The sequence below is a fragment of the Euprymna scolopes genome, chromosome 44 (assembly GCF_053919585.1).
Source record: "Euprymna scolopes isolate OS-2025 chromosome 44, ASM5391958v1, whole genome shotgun sequence".
In the NCBI taxonomy this organism is placed as follows: domain Eukaryota; kingdom Metazoa; phylum Mollusca; class Cephalopoda; order Sepiida; family Sepiolidae; genus Euprymna; species Euprymna scolopes.
The window spans coordinates 3,018,675-3,038,268 of record NC_136525.1 but is presented as its reverse complement, the minus strand read 5'-3'; the positions used below and the strand labels follow the sequence as shown (position 1 = coordinate 3,038,268).

At 31.8% G+C, this 19,594-nt stretch overlaps 1 protein-coding gene across 2 annotated transcripts in view; it reads left to right on the top strand.

The window, feature by feature from the left end:
- Positions 1 to 19,594, top strand: part of LOC145268651 (ER degradation-enhancing alpha-mannosidase-like protein 3) — a 157,871-nt gene that overhangs the window by 78,265 nt on the left and 60,012 nt on the right. For both annotated transcript variants that reach the window (XM_080124135.1, XM_080124134.1), the window contains exons 14-15: positions 1,497 to 1,659; positions 5,603 to 5,793. In XM_080124135.1, the coding sequence (XP_079980261.1) occupies positions 1,497 to 1,659; positions 5,603 to 5,793 (354 nt within the window). The remainder of the gene's footprint in view (positions 1 to 1,496; positions 1,660 to 5,602; positions 5,794 to 19,594) is intronic.

Genomic DNA, 19,594 nt, shown 5'->3' with positions numbered 1-19,594 from the left:
TTTGATATACAGGGTACTGAGATTTAGGAAAATCTTTTGTGACTGGTTTTCGGCCAGAAATTTGGTGGTTAAGGGGTGAAAGTTCAATTATTTGACCTTTGAGAACTCTACCAAACTCCTCCGCCAATTTTGGATCTAAATACTTGAAATTTTAGATATAGGTTCCTTGGACATGGATCTAACTTAATAACTTGATTTGAGTCTACAACAATAAATGTTAAGGGGTCATAATAAGGGTCAAAGTTTAAAAAATTTGACTGCTGCGGTCTCTACTAAATTACTAAAGATAATTCCTGGTCTAAACATTTGAAATTTTACATAAAGGGTATTCAGAGATAGGGCAAGCTTTTTAATCGGTTTGGGTTGAAAATTTGAGCTACAAATATATAAATCTATGTATGTTTGCATGTCTGCCTAAAACTTTCGACAGAGGCGACGAATTTTCACAAGATCAGTATCGTTTTGAAGCTCGACCCTTCATATGACAAATATCGAAAAATTGGCTAAAAACATTAATTTCTTCACCCTCAACTGGGCACTTTCTACAGGGAGGGGTTGCTTTTTTCGCCAATATTTTCAAAAGTCATCCCCTCTTTACGTCATTTCCGCTTTTCCTCCTTTGCGGTACAGGTTCGAGCCTGCCTTCCTACTACCACTTTTTTTTTTTTTTTGCTCAACACACATCTCCAAACACCTGGGCAACGCCGGGCACCCATGCTAGTTGTATAAACTTGCAGATGAAGGATAGCGAATCCGAGGAAGTTGCGAGATGAAGAGCAAAGCTCCTTTTTGTATGAAGAACAAAAAGTTGTTTAGTCTATGTGATACTATCCAGGCCCGTATAAAACTATTGGGGAAGTAGTTTGATGGATGGTAGATATTTTGGTTTTTCGGTCAGGCAATGTTCTGTAATGAAATGCATTGTATGATTTTGAAACGCCTAATGCGATTGGCTAGTTGTTTAGTCCATGTGATGCAATCAAGGCCATATAAAACTATTAGGAGATAAATTAAATAAACTTTACTTTAATACTGATTTGCACCACTGTTTGATTTTAGAATGGTGCTATGTTTTTTGAAGGCCGCCCAACCCAGCCCGATTCTGTGTTTCAATATAGTTTCGTGGTCACTGGAGAAAGTCAGTTTATGCCCTAAATAAATGAATGGGGTGACCTGTTTGATGGGTTTACTGTTAATAGTCATGTTTAGGTTAAACTGTGATTTAACTGTAGACATACATTCTGTTTTCACTAGGTTTATTTTTAATTTAACCCTATTTTTGATTCTATCGCCTTTGTATTCCGTGCTAATACATTTATAAATTTTTTTTTTAATAAAAAAAAAATTTTTTTTTTTAATTTTAAAAAAAAAAAAAAATTTTTTTTTTTTTTTTTTTGAACATCCGAATGTGATTGGTTAAGGGCAACTAGTATACATTAAAATATGCAAATTCTGTTGATTTTTGTATTTATTTATTTATTTATTTTTAATTTCAGAATGGATTCTTTTGTTTTGGCGGAAACCTTCAAATACCTTTATCTTTTATTTGCTGAAGAAGGGGACTCCGTAATTAACGTTGACGATTATATTTTCACGACGGAAGCCCATCTACTTCCTTTAACATTGTCCATTTTCAACTCCTCACGTCATACTTCAAAAGTAAGTTGTTTTTTTTTTTTTTTTTTTTGTTTTTTTTTCGTCCTGGATATGACCTTAAACTATATCCAGTGGTGAGGCCCTAGCTTGCGGGCTTTGGGGAGTGCGGAGCTACCCTTTAATTGCCGTTGCTCCCAGGTCCACTCTGACCCGGAGTGGTAGTACCTGTTAGAGTCCCAACTATGGGTTAAATAGAAACCGACGTGAAAACAACAAATATACTCCATTAAAAAATTTTTCTTCAAAATCTTTGGATTCGGCATTAAATAACCTGGAAAGGGTTGATATGCCGTAAAAAAAAAACCAACCAACCTTTTTTATTTTTAAAAATTTATTTTTGAATCATATTAAGTTTTATGTTCGTCATGTGTTGGATGGCTTTTCGAAAATTGACTTCCCAACTTATCTCGGATCTTTGGCAGATATTTCCTTAATCCATTGTCTATTTTTAAATATTTTTCCCAAATTTTTTTAGAAAATTTTTATATAATAATTGGTGATATTTGACCACGATCCAAATGTAGTATCTGTTTTCTTTCTCTGGAGATATCCTCCTAGGCATTACCATTAATTTGCTAAGTGGAATGGCCTTATCTGTTATCTGATGTGTCCTCATTCCTGAGAGGGTGACGGAGTTACGTAGATTATTTACCCTGTTAAGTTTGAGGATATCTAATTTTCTTGCTATTGGGTTTAAATTTTGGGTACTTGTACAGTTTAATCAACACATAAAAAAATGAAAATATCGAAAAAAAGGTTATATTGTACATATCCTTTTTGGACTGAAGATCCCCGGGAAAAAAATTTCATTTAATTTGATCGAGTAGTTTTTTTTTTTTTTTGTTTTGTTTTTTACAGCGGAAAAACGTTCTTATGAGAGTGCGTTGAAATCGGCCATTATAGAATTTATTGAACACTTCACAGGGAGGTAACTTCATGTAAGGCGCCGACACCCCCTCCCCACCTTTAATTCTATCTTTTCTTCCTAAAAATAGAACCTTTTGCTCAGTATCATAACAAATTGTTTTTCTTTCTTTTTTTCTTTCTTTTTTTTTTATGCTGTAAAAAAAACAAAAACAAAACTAAAACTATTTGATGAGATTAAGTGAAACTTTTTTTCAGAGAACTTTGTTCCATAACAGATACGTACAATATAACCTTTTTTCGATATTTTCATTTTTTTAATGTGTTGATTAAACTGTACAAGTACCAAATTTTGTGTAATGTCTTAAAATGGGTTGTACACAAATTGAAATAGTTTCATGGTTTGGATCTACATCCCTGGTAAAGGGCTGGGGTATTAACCCATTAAGTCCCAGTTTACTGTAATGACTAAAACTGTTAGAATGCAAAATTTACAAATTTTTGAAGCAGATTGACTTAAAAAAATTGTATTTGGCTTTTTTCTAAGCATAACATAGAGACTGAGTGAAGGAACAGTATTCTATGGATTAATTAATTATGTTTTATGAATTATATTTTACGGATTATGTTTTCTGAATTATATTTTATAGATTGATAAATTATATTTTATGGATTGATTAATTCTGTGGATTAATTATATTCTATGGATTAATTATATTCTATGGATTAATTATATTCTATGGATTAATTATATTCTATGGATTAATTATATTCTATGGATTAATTATATTTTATGGATTAATTATATTCTATGAATTATATTTTATGAATTAATTATATTTTATGAATTATATTTTATGAATTAATTATATTCTATGGATTAATTATATTTTATGGATTAATTATATTCTATGGATTAATTATATTCTATGAATTAATCTATTTTATGAATTAATTATATTTTATGGATTAATTATATTCTATGGATTAATTATATTCTATGGATTAATTATATTCTATGGATTAATTATATTCTATGAATTAATTATATTTTATGGATTAATTATATTTTATGGATTAATTATATTTTATGGATTAATTATATTTTATGGATTAATTATATTTTATGGATTAATTATATTTTATGGATTATATTTTATGGATTAATTATATTTTATGGATTTATTATATTTTATGGATTAATTATATTTTATGGATCTATTAATTATATTCTACAGGATGTACCAAAAGAAGCTGACGGATTTAAAATTTGATTAACTTCCTTAATATTTAAGTTATGGTCACCAATTTTTCATATGTAGGTAGATGAGCCTCTCCGTGATTTTTTGAGATACAGTATGATATCATATTTTACTCATTCTAATTTTATTTACACAACTTAATCTAGGGTATGTTTTTCACAAAGTCTAATTTTAGTTATGAAAAATGATGTTACTCAAATGTCCACCATTTTCATTTTCACATTCTTGTGATATCTGCAGGGCATTGTCCAGCACATCACTTAATGTTTCAGGACTTATGGCCCTGATTTCCTCCTCTATATTGTTTTTAAGGGCATTTATTGTGGTTTTATTGCATTGGGAGTAGGGGAATTTCTTGTGTTGAAGTTTCGTTGAAATTCTCTTTGAGTTTCTGATATTGACTCATTCAACCGAAAATATGACTCTACAATAAATATCAGCTCCTTGATAGTGTACCGACTCATGATGACCTTGGAAGGGTTAATCTAGATGATCTGAAAAAATAAAAGAAAAAATATAAAACATTAAGAAAGTTATGAATTTTTTTTTTTTAAACCATTAGCTTCTTTTGGGACACCCTGTATTAATTAATTATATTCTATGGATTAATTAATTATAATATATTTAATTATGTTCCAAAGATTAATTAATTATATTCTAAAGATTAATTAATTCTATTTATTAACTATATTTTATAGGTTAATTCATTATATTCTTTAGAATAATTATATTCTAAAGATTAATTATATGGGTTAATTGTAATCTATAGATTTATCATTATTTTCATGGCAAGTGCTCGACTGAGCTTCAATCTATGGTCCCCCTCGCTAAACTTTCACAAGAAACGCTCATCTACCTTAAAACACTCTCAATAATTCTCCCCACTCTTTATCTGTGCCTAAACCTAAACGTAGATTCCATGAACAAAGCTGCTTTCTTAGAACGCCTGTGGAATTGTCTTCCGTTTTCCTGCTTTCCAGCTAACTACGATCTGATTGTCTTCAAGTCCAACGTAAACGTATTCTTGATGAACCGTTCCAATTAAGTTAACAAATTTACGAAAATTCCATTACTAATGATTACTATATTGTCCAATTGACTACTGTACACTCTTAACCCTTATCCTCGAGTGGTCTCTGGCCTTGATAAGTGGTTATGCCTATGTAAAAAAAGATTTCTTAATTTATTCTATAGCTTAATTATATTCTATTAATTGTATTATATACATTAATTCTGTAGATTAATTCTATTATAAAGGTTTATCGATTATATTCTATATGTTAATTCTAATCTGTAGGTTTATTAATTAATTTTATAGGTTAATTCTATAGGTTAATTAATTCTGTAAGTTAATTAATTTAATACATTAATTCTATAGGTTAATTAATTTTATAGGTTAATTATATTATATATGTTAATTAATTTTATAGGTTAATTATATTATATATGTTAATTAATTTTATAGGTTAATTATATTTTATAGGTTAATTAATTTTATACATTAATTATATTTTATAGGTTAATTAATTTTATTATATACGTTAATTAATTTTATAGGTAAATTATATTATACAGCTTAATTATATTTTATATGTTAATTAATTTTTATACGTTATATTTATAGGTTAATTAATTTTATAAGTTAATTTTATACATTAATTATATTTTATACATTAATTATATTTTATACATTAATTATATTTTATACATTAATTATATTTTATACGTTAATTAATTTTATACATTAATTAATTTTATGTTAATTAATTTTAATATACGTTAATTAATGTTTATTATGTTGAATTTTATGTCTCTTGCAGATTCGTCGTGAATCCTACCAAAAACTGAAAGGGAGTCAAAAGAAAAAATCGAAAAAATCTCCTGAAATTCCAAGCTACAAACAAACCTGTCCAAATCTTCGCTACCTTCACCGAGGCGAGTCAAACTATGCCCACTCTGTGCGGGAGCAGCTGAAGGATATGGTGGAGAATGTCAGCCCAAAGCCGCAAAAGTATTTACTGTCATTTTCTAGCTCCGTTTCTTTCAACCCTTTTCTCCTCTTTTCCGTTTCTATAATTCTTGCCGATATTGTGTGCATCTTCATTATATATCTTAGCTATTGGAATGCGCGGCCGAAATTGGCAGCATTGCGATAACCGTCCAAGTGTTTAATTTTGGGCTTTGTTTACATTGGTTACTTTTTAAACCAAAGTATTTCAGGTGAAAACATTCCGTAACTTACGTGTCATGTCGAAATCAGTGTAAATATTTTTAAAAAATTACGAAAAAAGACCTAGTGGAAGATGCGCTAGAATTATTTAAAAAAAAAAAAAAAAAAAAAAAAAAAAAATCTACAATTATGTTATGACAAATTTAAAAAATGGTGGACTGTTAATTTGTCTATTTAAGTCGAGGGTTATCTCCCTTGTTTGTCATACAGAATTAGTCGCACTACTCTTCCCCATTAAAACCTGTAGTAAAACTTGATAATTCGATAAATTCTTTTTTACTCATAATTATTTTTTTAGTTTTCTAAAAATTTTTTTTGAATTTATACGAATTTCAGCATGGCACTTAAGTACTTAATAATGTTTTCACCTGAAATGAGTTTTTTTTTTTTTTTATATATATAGATTAGCCAGTGATTCATGAAGACTAGGTTTAAAGGTGGTCATTAGTTGATCACTTTTGCTACAGGACTCCTTAGCACGGAGTTCTTTGGCACTGCCTGCTCATCAAACTGCGATGTGACAGCAACGATCCTAACGGACATTCTATGTCTTTATGGCTCATATTACCACGGTTATTGCTCGAGTTTCCACAGTCCCATCATTCGTTTTATCAATGTCACCTCCTCGAAAGAGGGGGCCATGGAGTCACTGCTAGAGAAGCTATATTCCTGGCGATAAATATGCTTGAAGAAAAAAAATTCTCCAACTAATTGTTTGGAAATAAATATTCAGAAGCAGAAAAAACAAAAAGGGAATTGCAAACATATATATCTATCTATATGTGCCTATATATATATATATATATATATATATATATATATATATATATATATATATATATATATATGTGTGTGTGTATTTGTCTGTATGTGTGTATGTATATATATATATATGTATGTATATATATGTGTATGTGTGTGTGTGTGTATATATATATGTTTGTGTATGTGTGTGTGTGTATATATATATATGTATGTATATATATATGTGTGTGTATATATATATATATATATGGGAAAGATAGAGAGATAAAAAAAAAAGAAAGGAACAAACCAATTTCTGTGTTCATCAATGTTTCGTCTTTTATTGCAAGACTTCTTCTGGATGAATGAAATTAAGAAAATAAAATCCGCGTACAATATTTGAAAATATATTTTTGTTGTGATGAAATGAATATATTTTCAAATATTGTACGCATATTTTATTTTCTTAATTTCATTCATCCAGAAGAAGTCTTGCAATGAAGACGAAACGTTGATGAACACATAACTTGGTTTGTTCCTTTTTTATCTCACCATCTCGTCGGAATACTATTTCCGTGATTCTCATCACATGTATTATACGCACGCACATGAAAATGTGTGCATAAATACTTATTGTATAAGTGAGCTCTGCTTGTCATTGAGCACTTTTTAATTAACGCCAGAGTTTCAATAGACTTACATTTAGGAAACAACAACGATACAATCGTTATATATATATTTTTATTTTTTTTTTACTTGGGAGTCATCACTTATCAAGGTCTGAAGACTACTCGAGGATAAGGATGTAGATTTAGGTACAGATAGTGTGGGCGAAATCGTTTATAGTGGTTGTAGTTAGTTGAGTGTTTTTTTTTTTTTTTTTTGTGAAAATTTGGCAAGAAGGAACCATAGATTGGAGGTCAGTCGAGCACTTGCCATGGAAATAACAATAGAGCAGAGAGGCTTACAACGTCTCTTCTGTGGGAAAGAGGTTGTAGGGAAGAGGAAAGGGAATTGCCTGCTGCAACACACACCTCCAAGCACCCGGGTAACTCCGCTCGTCTGATATAAACACATGATATATGTGTCCCCCCCCCCCCCGACAACCTGTACGATAATTCATGAAGCCACTCGAGTATAAAGGCTAATGAGTGTACAATAGTCAATGGGACAATGTCGTAGTAATCGTTAGAATGTCTTGGTAAATTAGATTATTTTAGGGAATGGCTCATCAAGAACTTGTTTACACAGAATTTGAAGACAATCATATTGTAGTCGCGTTAGAGAGCATGAAAACAGAAGAGTTCCACAGATGTGCAGTTCTAAGAAAGAAGTTTTGTTCATGGAGTATTCGTTTAGGTTTAAGCGCAGATAAAGAAGGGGGGAAATTATCGATAGTGGTTTCAGGTAGATGTGTGTTTTTCGTGAAAGTCAGGCAAGGGAGAGGGACCATAGATTGGAGGTCAATTGGGCACTTGCCATGAAAATAGCAATAGAGCAGAGAGGTTCACAACATCTCTTTTGTAGGGAAGAGGAAAAGGGCATCACCTACTAGGTCTCAGAACCAGTTTTGAACTCTATAAAGGCTGTATAGGGCGCTCCTACCCAAATGTGGCAACAGTACTCCATTTTAGGGCGTGTCTGGCTCTTATACAGATAGAGGATTGCATCGGCGGTGAGATACCTACTGGAGCAATAGAGTGATCCAACCATCTTTCCAGCAATCTTGGAAACAGATTTGATGCATGTGTTCCATTTCAGATCTGGGGTGAAGGCCAGTGCCAGAAGCTTGCCAAGATAAGAACCATTCATTTCAATTGGGGTGTGATCGGGGTCAGTGATTATGATGAAAGGAGATAAGTTTGTGTTTTTGATGTATTAAAATTAACCAGCCACCCTTTTCCCCTTTGCACTACATTCTCAAGATCAGAAGAGGAAGAATCGCAAAGATCTTGGTCATTGCTGGCCTTTGAAGTGTTGCCACATATTTTTGTTTCGTAGATAGAAATCTGCTGAAAAAAAAATCCAAGGAACCTACGGAACTTAAACCAATTTGACCCCCAAAAAACTAAGAAAAAAGTCACAAACACAAGGACTTATTTAATAGCATTTGCTTGAATAATATATACTAGCAGGGAAACCTGATGTTGTCCGGGATTGAATGAAAATTAAATATTCCACACATTCAATACTTTTATTGTCATTGAAATCTGAAGTTGCCTACTTTTTTAATGTTTTTAATTAAAATTTTTTTTTGTATTTTAAAAAATTTTCTTTATCAAATCGATTGATTGCCTGCTTTAGTTAGAAATCCCCACCGTGGTGCACAGGGAGGAAGCTTAACATCCCTCCCCACAGTGACTTAGTCCACAATAAATTGTAATCTATATTGCACTGTAGAGAACTTGGAGTTGATTTTATAAAGTTGTTTTTTATAATGGCTTGAATTAAAGTTTGAAATGCAAAAGTCAAATATCATGGTTCAATTGGTCTCTAAACAGAAACCTTAATTTCAAACGTGCCCCCGTCTTATTAAAGAACATCTTTTTGATTTCTTACATTGGTGATAAAACTTCTCGAATGCACTCATGATGTTAGGCTGTGTAAGAGTGTTAACATTGGTCAAAATCGGACTGTTCCTTCTTTAATCGGATTTTTTTTAAATATTAGAGGCATAACCTTTCTAAGAACACTCTCAGACACAGAAGTATGTTTATGTAAAATTTTTAAAAATCAACCTAGCTGTTTTGGAGTCCATGAAGAATGAACTTGTGTGTGCGCACACACACACACACACACTACAGATGAAGTGCCTTTTATATATAAGTATATATAATATATATGTATATATATTCTTGGCTTAATTTTGCGAACGAAGATCCTATAAAGGGGCTGTCCATGTTGACTGCAGACATGCTTGCGGCTAGCGAGCCTGATGGGGACAAGCAGGTTTGGCCACAGCGGCTGCAGTCACGTCAGGTATGGCTACTGAGGCTTCCTGGATCTTCCTCTTGCAGCGTTTCTCCCACAGATTCTCTTTGCAAGAGACCTCAAAGAAGGTGACAGCCTAATAAACAGTGCGTCGCCAGGCGTCATGGTCAGCAGCGAGAGTAGACCACTGGTTGTGGTCAATATGGCAGTTACCGAGGGACTTCTTCAGAGTCTTTATATCGTTTCTTCGGTGCCCCTCTGTCACAGCGGTCAGTGTAGAGGTCGCCATATAGGGCTATATACATATATATATATATGTATGTATGTATGTATATGTGTGTATGGTCATCCATAGATACAATGTTTGGCTGTAACACAGCTCTTCAGTGTGGCTATACCTGCATCCATCTTGTCTGGGATCAAACTGACACCCATCGATTTTATAGTCAGTAGCTCTATCCATCAGGTCACTAAGATAGTTGCCGTCAACACTAATATCTAACAGTGCTCGATTTGTTTAATGACGAGGAGCTTTGCATTTGTATGTTATTTGTTTTTTTTTTTTTTAAATAATAAATAAGGTGGTTTTGTTTGAGAATTTTTATTTTTTTTTTTATTTAAATTTTTTGAATAATCTGTTTAGTATTTTGGTCAAATTGGTGCATACAAGTTTCATTGGTTTCTTGTTTCATTTATTTATTTATTTTTTTTTTTGAAAAAAATAAAGACACATCTGCAGTAATTTGGCCCAAATATTAAATGGATTATTTGAAAAACTTGGAAAAAAAAAAAAAAAAAAAAAATCTTATGATAAAAATTGAGTGTTATTAAGATTTGCCTGAATATGCGCACTAAAAAAAAACAATAGTTAATGACTCAATGTATTATTTAAATATGTGCACTAAAAAAAAACAATAGTTAATGACTCAATGTATTATTTAAATATGTGCACTAAAAAAAAACAATAGTTAATGACTCAATGTATTATTTAAATATGCGCACTAAAAAAAAACAATAGTTAATGACTCAATGTATTATTTAAATATGTGCACTAAAAAAAAACAATAGTTAATGACTCGATGTATTATTTAAATATGTGCACTAAAAAAAAACAATAGTTAATGACTCAATGTATTATTTAAATATGTGCACTAAAAAAAAACAATAGTTAATGACTCAATGTATTATTTAAATATGCGCACTAAAAAAAAACAATAGTTAATGACTCAATGTATTATTTAAATATGCGCACTAAAAAAAAACAATAGTTAATGACTCGATGTATTATTTAAATATGTGCACTAAAAAAAAACAATAGTTAATGACTCAATGTATTATTTAAATATGCGCACTAAAAAAAAACAATAGTTAATGACTCAATGTATTATTTAAATATGTGCACTAAAAAAAAACAATAGTTAATGACTCAATGTATTATTTAAATATGCGCACTAAAAAAAAACAATAGTTAATGACTCAATGTATTATTTAAATATGTGCACTAAAAAAAAACAATAGTTAATGACTCAATGTATTATTTAAATATGTGCACTAAAAAAAAACAATAGTTAATGACTCAATGTATTATTTAAATATGTGCACTAAAAAAAAACAATAGTTAATGACTCAATGTATTATTTAAATATGCGCACTAAAAAAAAACAATAGTTAATGACTCAATGTATTATTTAAATATGCGCACTAAAAAAAAACAATAGTTAATGACTCGATGTATTATTTAAATATGTGCACTAAAAAAAAACAATAGTTAATGACTCAATGTATTATTTAAATATGCGCACTAAAAAAAAACAATAGTTAATGACTCAATGTATTATTTAAATATGCGCACTAAAAAAAAACAATAGTTAATGACTCAATGTATTATTTAAATATGCGCACTAAAAAAAAACAATAGTTAATGACTCGATGTATTATTTAAATATGCGCACTAAAAAAAAACAATAGTTAATGACTCGATGTATTATTTAAATATGTGCACTAAAAAAAAACAATAGTTAATGACTCAATGTATTATTTAAATATGTGCACTAAAAAAAAACAATAGTTAATGACTCAATGTATTATTTAAATATGTGCACTAAAAAAAAACAATAGTTAATGACTCAATGTATTATTTAAATATGTGCACTAAAAAAAAACAATAGTTAATGACTCGATGTATTATTTAAATATGTGCACTAAAAAAAACCCAATAGTTAATGACTCGATGTATTATTTAAATTTTAAGGACTACAATTCTCATTTTAATTCTTATTTTCACAAAGTTTCAGCAGATGTAACCTTTGGCCTTTTTCAAGTCATCTTGAATCAGTGGAGGTAGATTATTCTTGTTTTGTCAGCCATTAAATTAATTTATACTTTTACGGGGGTTTGCACACACTTAAAAAAAAATCCTTGAATTTTGAATTTTACTTTGGAAAGGCCTTATTTCTATTTTCTTGAAAAATCCTTGAAAATATGGAAAATGTCTTGTAATGGCCTTGAAAATTGTATTCTTTATGTCCAATAAAAATTTGTGTCGAAATATTAAAAATAAAATCGAAATAAATACTAATAAATTATTTTTAAGTATTAAATAAAATTACCATTGAAATATTTTTTTTCTAAATATTGAAAATAAAATCGAAATGCATTATTTTGGAATTACATAGTGGATACTGGAACTATGTCCCATTATCACAAAACTACCTAAGGTAGTTTTGTGATAATGGAACGTAACTTGATTTTTTTTTTTTTGACTCAGCTGGGCTAGTTTTCAATTATCACAATTTTTTTTTTGTCACTTTTTTTTTTTTTTTTTTTCTTGAGGAGTGGGGGTTTCAAATCTTTATTTTTGCTTTAATTTATAATTTAATTTTTTTTTTTTTTTTTTTTAGGGGGGGAGTAAACGAGGGACGCCTGATGGCCATTTGAAAATGTACTACTCTTCTGCATAATATCCTTTACCCCAGAAGAATGTCAGAGGTTATATCAACAGAAACGTGAAAAATAACACTCAGGATGAGATTTAATGCTAGTGGGGTAGCATGCTCTTGTTCCGTTGGCCATGACTGGATAGAAGGCCTGAGTGATTCATAAGTGTATTTTCCGTACTTGGTGAAGTTTAGTTCTGAGTGACACTCTTCTAGAGGCTGAAGGTTCAATCCTCAACGTGAACATTACTCTGAATACAATTCTGACTATTGCTTATGACGGTGCTTGTTAAGATAATCGACGAATCCATTTTTTTTAATGTTGTTTTAATCAAAGAACAATATTACGTACTTAATTGTCATCTTGAAAATCTAATATATAAACAGCTATGTGTCTGTCTGCCTGTCGGCGACCGTCTCTATCTGTTGGTTTGTCTGTCTCCATATTTTCAAACTCTATCTTCTCCAAAACTAAAAGTCGCAGAGCAGCGCTAGGGCCCTCAAACGATTGGATTTTTTTTTATGGACCGTTCTTTTATGGGTCTTTAACTGGTTAAGAATAGTCTTTAAGGCGTCAAAAATGGCCCAAAATTGAAAAAAAATCATTATACATTTTGTACATTCATCTTAGTTTATTTTTAATCGGTTCACATGCGTGTCATGTTGATACAGTTAATACATGTTAACAGCTTTGAATGCTGCAGTTTTGGTTTCGATTTTAGCTGATGGCACCTAAATACTTTTTTTTTTTTTTTTTAACTTTTGAAATCATAACTCTATAATAATATATACAAAATCTGGACAAATTAAAATATCATATTTAAACGTATTTTACACTCGTGCAAAACCCCTCTCCCCAACTGCAAGTAGTAATATATATAAAAAAATTCGAATGAAACTGCTATTATATTTTTAGTAAAATAAAGTCTATTGCTATAGACAACAAATATTGCAACCATGATCAAGTAATCGAAAATATTCGTTCCAGGTTTTGTCCGATGTATGGACTCCTATTGTTTATAAAGTCTAAGAAAAATGTGATTTCGTCCAATTTTCTGTGAAAATTACTCTTAACTATAAATAACTTTCGACTTGATACTTGGACTGTTAATTTGTCTACTTAAGTCAAGGGTTATCTCCCTTGTTTGTCCAAGTCGAGGGTTATCTCCCTTGTTTGTCCAAGTCGAGGGTTATCTCCCTTGTTTGTCCAAGTCGAGGGTTATCTCCCTTGTTTGTCCAAGTCGAGGGTTATCTCCCTTGTTTGTCCAAGTCGAGGGTTATCTCCCTTGTTTGTCCAAGTCGAGGGTTATCTCCCTTGTTTGTCCAAGTCGAGGGTTATCTCCCTTGTTTGTCCAAGTCGAGGGTTATCTCCCTTGTTTGTCCAAGTCGAGGGTTATCTCCCTTGTTTGTCCAAGTCGAGGGTTATCTCCCTTGTTTGTCCAAGTCGAGGGTTATCTCCCTTGTTTGTCCAAGTCGAGGGTTATCTCCCTTGTTTGTCATACTGAATTAGTTGCACCACTCTTCCCTATTAAAACGTAATTTTCATAATTTTTGGATATGTTACTGTTAAGTTTTGAGACATTGTGTTGAACAAAGATGGCGGTATAGTTCAGATCAGTGGCCAAGAATTAAATGTGGTCTGTGACGTAGCAAACGGCGAACTGATTGAATCCAAAATTGGACATTTTTTATAATAATTTTGAAACGTTTTCATTGGTTGTTTAGCACAGCCGTTGGTTATAAAAATGATTGGTGAATCCATTCGTCTCATACCCCCATTAGAAGTCAAAAACTTTTTACAGTTACTATTTTCGGCATGTCAATTAAGTAGGTAATATTGTTTAACCGTCCCCCTAAGTAATCTAATTTACAAAATTCCCACTACTTATGTTTACTACAATATAAACACATTGACTAATGTATACCCATTAACCCTTATCCTCAAGTGGCCTCCGGGCAATAAGTGGTTACTCCTGGGTAGTTAAAAAAAAAAAAAAAAAAAATTTTTTTTAAAATCCATAACCTCCTTTCTACCCAGTCATGGCTGACAGAGCAAGAACATTTTACCTCCACCTGTGGATTAAATAAGGAGTTCTCTTCAAAATTCTTTGAAGATTCCTATGTTTGACAAGATGCACCCGAAAAAGGTTGAAGGTAACGTTGACTGAAGTGTGAAAATTATACTTAAAATGAGAACGGTAATCCGAATAATCCAAACATTATGAATTTTCGATCCTCATCTCAAAAAATTTCACAAACATAATATCACAGTTTTGATTGCCATGCACAAAAGTCAAAATAAATTTGAAAGCAACAACAAAAAAAAAGTATTTTCAAGCTTGGGAGGTTCTAAATATTACTGCATTTATTTGGTGTGAAATTTGTTATATATAAACAGTTTCTTACAAAAAGCAAAATTGCGTTTCAAGCAGGTCAAAAACTGATCTGCTTGAAACACAATTTTAAAAGCAAAAAAATGAATTTTAATTAAAACTTTAATATGAAACTTTGTTTTTGTCGAAAACTGTTCCAATTTATAATTGCGCTGGAATTAAATATTAGAATCCATTGAGCTTAAACATTCAAATTTGATTATATAGCCAAAATATATACATATATTTTTTTAATGCCAATTTTTTAAAAATCTTTTTTTTTACATTTTTTTTTGTAAATATTTTTTTTCTTTTTAATTTTTAAAAAAAATTTTACATTTATTTTTTGTTATTTGTTCCTTTATTTTTAGATGTCCTTTTTTTTATTTTTGGATTTATTTTCTAATAAATTTTTTTTGAATATTTTTATTTGTTTCCGTTTTTATTCCTAGTGAATTTGCCTCCTCAATCCAACAAGGGAGTTTATGGTTCTCTAATGTTATTAAACTGGATCCAGTCCAGAATGATTTTGGTGCTTATTTAAAATCCTACTTATTTTAAAAAGAAAGAAAAAAAAAAACAGAAAAAATTGTAATCTACATACTCTTCACAGAATGAAGATGTCATATTCTAAAAATCATGTAAACTGCTCAAGTAGTTATTTTTTTTTTCTTTTAACTAAATTTGAGTTGCCTGTGAATTATCTTAACAAACAGTAAATTTTTTTTTTAACTAAGAAAATCAAAATTTATGATTTTTAGCAATTAATTATTTTTAGCAGCTGTTATATAGAGGTGGATGTTGTATAGTGGGTGAGATATTGTTCTTATAATGGCACCTGTCATAAACGTATAAATTGTACGTATTGTTGTTAGTTGGGGGATATGATATCGACGTATAAACTGAATCATGTTGTATCAGAGAGTTATCACATGAGTATATATTGCATTTCATATTTACATAAGGATATCATTTTTTATAAGAATAATAATATATGCTTCATACCTTTTCTTCTATCTTCACTGCTGAGCTCCGTAATGAAACGTGAAATGACGAACACCATAACCACTTGAGACCTCTGTTCTTCCTTCTTTTGTGAAACCACAGAACAATACTTTATATTTTTAAAATATAAATTTATTTCAGCTGTCTCAAATGGTCTTCACAAAGAGTCTGCATTTCGTGTCTACATGTTTGTTCTTCATAGCCTCGCTTCCTGACTTGAAGTACGTCTGTTCACTTCAGTGACCAAACTTAAACTCTTCGACTGACTAAACTTTCCGACCTCTTGACCTCAGTTCCGTTATGTCATCATTCAAAAAGCACACATATCTCCTGGTGCGACCGTTTCACGTCTGCCTGCCCAAGGTTATTTTTTTTATATTTAACCTGGCTAATTTATGTAAACATCCTCAGCTAAAACCCATTGCTACACTTTATTCTATAAACAATGACTCCCAATATAAACTATTTTAAGAATATCATTGAATAGATAGATAAATAGATAGATAATAAGTAACTTTTAACAATGTTATTATCTAACGCTGCTATTGATGATCTGTTTATTTAAAAACAACAACCGATTTCAATTGTCTATCTTTGTGAATTGTCTGTATCTTAAACAGCAGCTCTACCATTCAGTTTGTAATTTTTTTTTCTTAAATACTAGCAGTTCAGCCTGGCTTTGCTCGGGCCCTATGTACTGATCATAACTTTGTGCATATATATATATATATTTATTATTTTTAAAACTGTAATCTACGTACACGCGTGTTTCACGGTCATTACCTCTCGTCAGCATAGTTCAACTGTTTCTAGGGATCGAACCTCAGACCATGTTTACCACAGTCTGGTGCCTTAACCGTTCGGCCATAATCCCTAGATTAATTATACTGTTTATTTTTATCGCTTATAAATTTAGATTTTGTTATTGTTGTTTTTTCAAGCGATACATACGGTTAATATTGGCTCCGCCTCGGAGCTCATTTTTTTTATTTACTTATAAAGTCACCCTTTTTAATTTGGACGTATATAACATTTTTATTTATTTATTATTTTTAAAACTGTAATCTACGTACACGCGTGTTTCACGGTCATTACCTCTCGTCAGCGTAGTTCAACTGTTTCTAGGGATCGAACCTCAGACCATGTTTACCACAGTCCGGTGCCTTAACCGTTCGGCCATAATCCCTAGATTAATTATACTGTTTATTTTTATCGCTTATAAATTTATGAACTACGCTGACGAGAGGTAATGACCTCGAAACACGCGTGTACGTAGATTACTGTTTTAAAAATAATAAATAAATAAAAATGTTATATACGTCCAAATTAAAAAGGGCGACTTTCTAAGTAAATAAAAAAAATGAGCTCCGAGGCGGAGCCAATATTAACCGTATGTATCGCTTGAAAAAACAACAATAACAAAATATATATATATATATATATATATATATATATATATTAAAGTCTCACTCATGTCCAGGTAATCTATATCTAAAATTTCAAGTGTTTACCACCAAAATTGGCGGAGGAGTTTGGTAGAGTCTGCAAAGGTAAACTCCTTCAACTTTGACCTCTTGGCAGCCAAATTTTCACCCAAAACTGATTAAAAAGCTTGCTGCATGTCTGAATACCCTTTACGTAAAATTTGAAATGTTTAGACCCAAAATTCGCTGAATAATTTGCTAGAAACTGCAAATGTCAAATGATTTGAACTTTGACCCCGTAGCCACCAAAATTTCAGCCCAAAACTGATTAAAACCCTAACCCTATGTCTGAATACCCTTTATGTAAAATTTCAAGTGTTTAGACTAAAAATTAGCTGAGTAATTTGGTAGAAACCGCAGAGGTAAATTTTTTTAACCATGACCCCAATTTTGACCCCTCAGCATTTGTTTTTGGCTCAAATCAAATTAAAAAGTTTGATCCATGTCCAAGTAACCTACATCTAAAATTTCAAGTGTTTAGACCCAAAATTGGCGGAGGAGTTTGGTAGAGTTTTCAAAGATCAAATCGTTGAACTTTGACCCCTTGACAACCAAATTTTTTTTTATTTTTTTATTACATTTTCACCCCAAACAAGGCACATTGCTACTTTGGTGTAGGGGGCTACTATCAGGGGCAGCAACTACTGGGGCACTATGTAGGGATTTGGGCAGCAAGATGTCGGTTTATGTTGCACTTGAACTTCTGCATGTCAGTACAGTTAGGGAAGCAGGAACCTGGAATGGAATTCCAGAGTCTAGCGGTTCTGGGGAAGAAACTACTGGAATAGAAAGATCTTTTACATCTAGGGATCTCTACTGTGTGGGGGTGGGATTTAGCTGCCTGTCGGGTTTGTCGAGGGTGTCTACGTCGTGGGGGCACAAGTGTCTGCAGTTCGTCAGAACATTCACCATTAAAATACTTGTAGAACAAGCAGAGGGATGCAACGTTTCGTCGATGAGACAGAGGCTGAAGCTTAGATGCCAGTTCAGGGCCTATCAGATTGGTGACTCTTTTTTGAACCTTGTCTAGGAGCGAGAGACTAGTAGCGGATGCACCAGCCCAAATGTGACAACAATACTCCATACATGGGCGAATGGTGGCCTTAGAGAGGATTCTTTCAGGTGTCAGTAGTTTTCTAGCACGGTAGAGAGAGCCTACCTTTTTCGCAGCGGCCCTGGCTATGTTTTCAATATAATTGTTCCAGCTCATGTTTCCTGTGAACGTTAGGCCAAGCAGTTTGAAAGATGTACTCTCAGACAGAGAGCCACTGGCCATTGCTATTGGTGGTAGAGAAGGTTTCTTGTAATTGAAGGAAACCAGTTTAGTCTTGGCAGCATTGAATGTGACCATCCATTTATGTCCTCATTCCACTACAGATTGGAGGTCATCCTCTAGTGTTTTTGCCATTTCTTTAGTTATGTGTTCATTTGTTTTCCTGTCGTGCCTGTTATAGTGTATTGTCATCAGCATATATACCCATCTCAGAGGCAGTTTTGTCGGGGAGGTCATTAATAAATATCAGGAACAATAGAGGTCCAAGAATAGACCCCTGAGGCACTCCCGCATTTATATCACAGTGTTTAGATGTTCGACCGTCGAGGACAACCTGGATTTTTCTCTTGTCTAAGAAGGATTCAATTACGCTAAGTATTCTACCAGTGATACTGTATGATTTAATTTTCCTGAGGAGGCCCTTGTGCCATACCCTGTCAAAAGCCTTAGATATATCTAGAGCTACCGCTCTGCCCTCCCTCGCTTTGTCCAGTGAATGGTATATACGTTCATAGATTACAGTGAGGATGTCAGCTGTGGAGCGGGCTTGTCTAAATCCATATTGTTTGTCAGTCAGAAGTTTAGCATCTGTAAGGTGCTGAAAACCAATTAAAATAAAATTTTTTTCCCAAATCTCAATACGTCTTATGTTAAATCTCAAGTCTGTAGACTGAAAATTGACAGAGTAGTTTGATAGGAAAATGTACAGACACAAACACACAGACAATTTCACTTTTCTAGATATATAGATGTAAAAAAAAAAGAAGCTACTTGATCAATTTACGTGCTTTTTGGAATATGAAATCTTTGTTCTGTGATAAGTACATACATCATAAC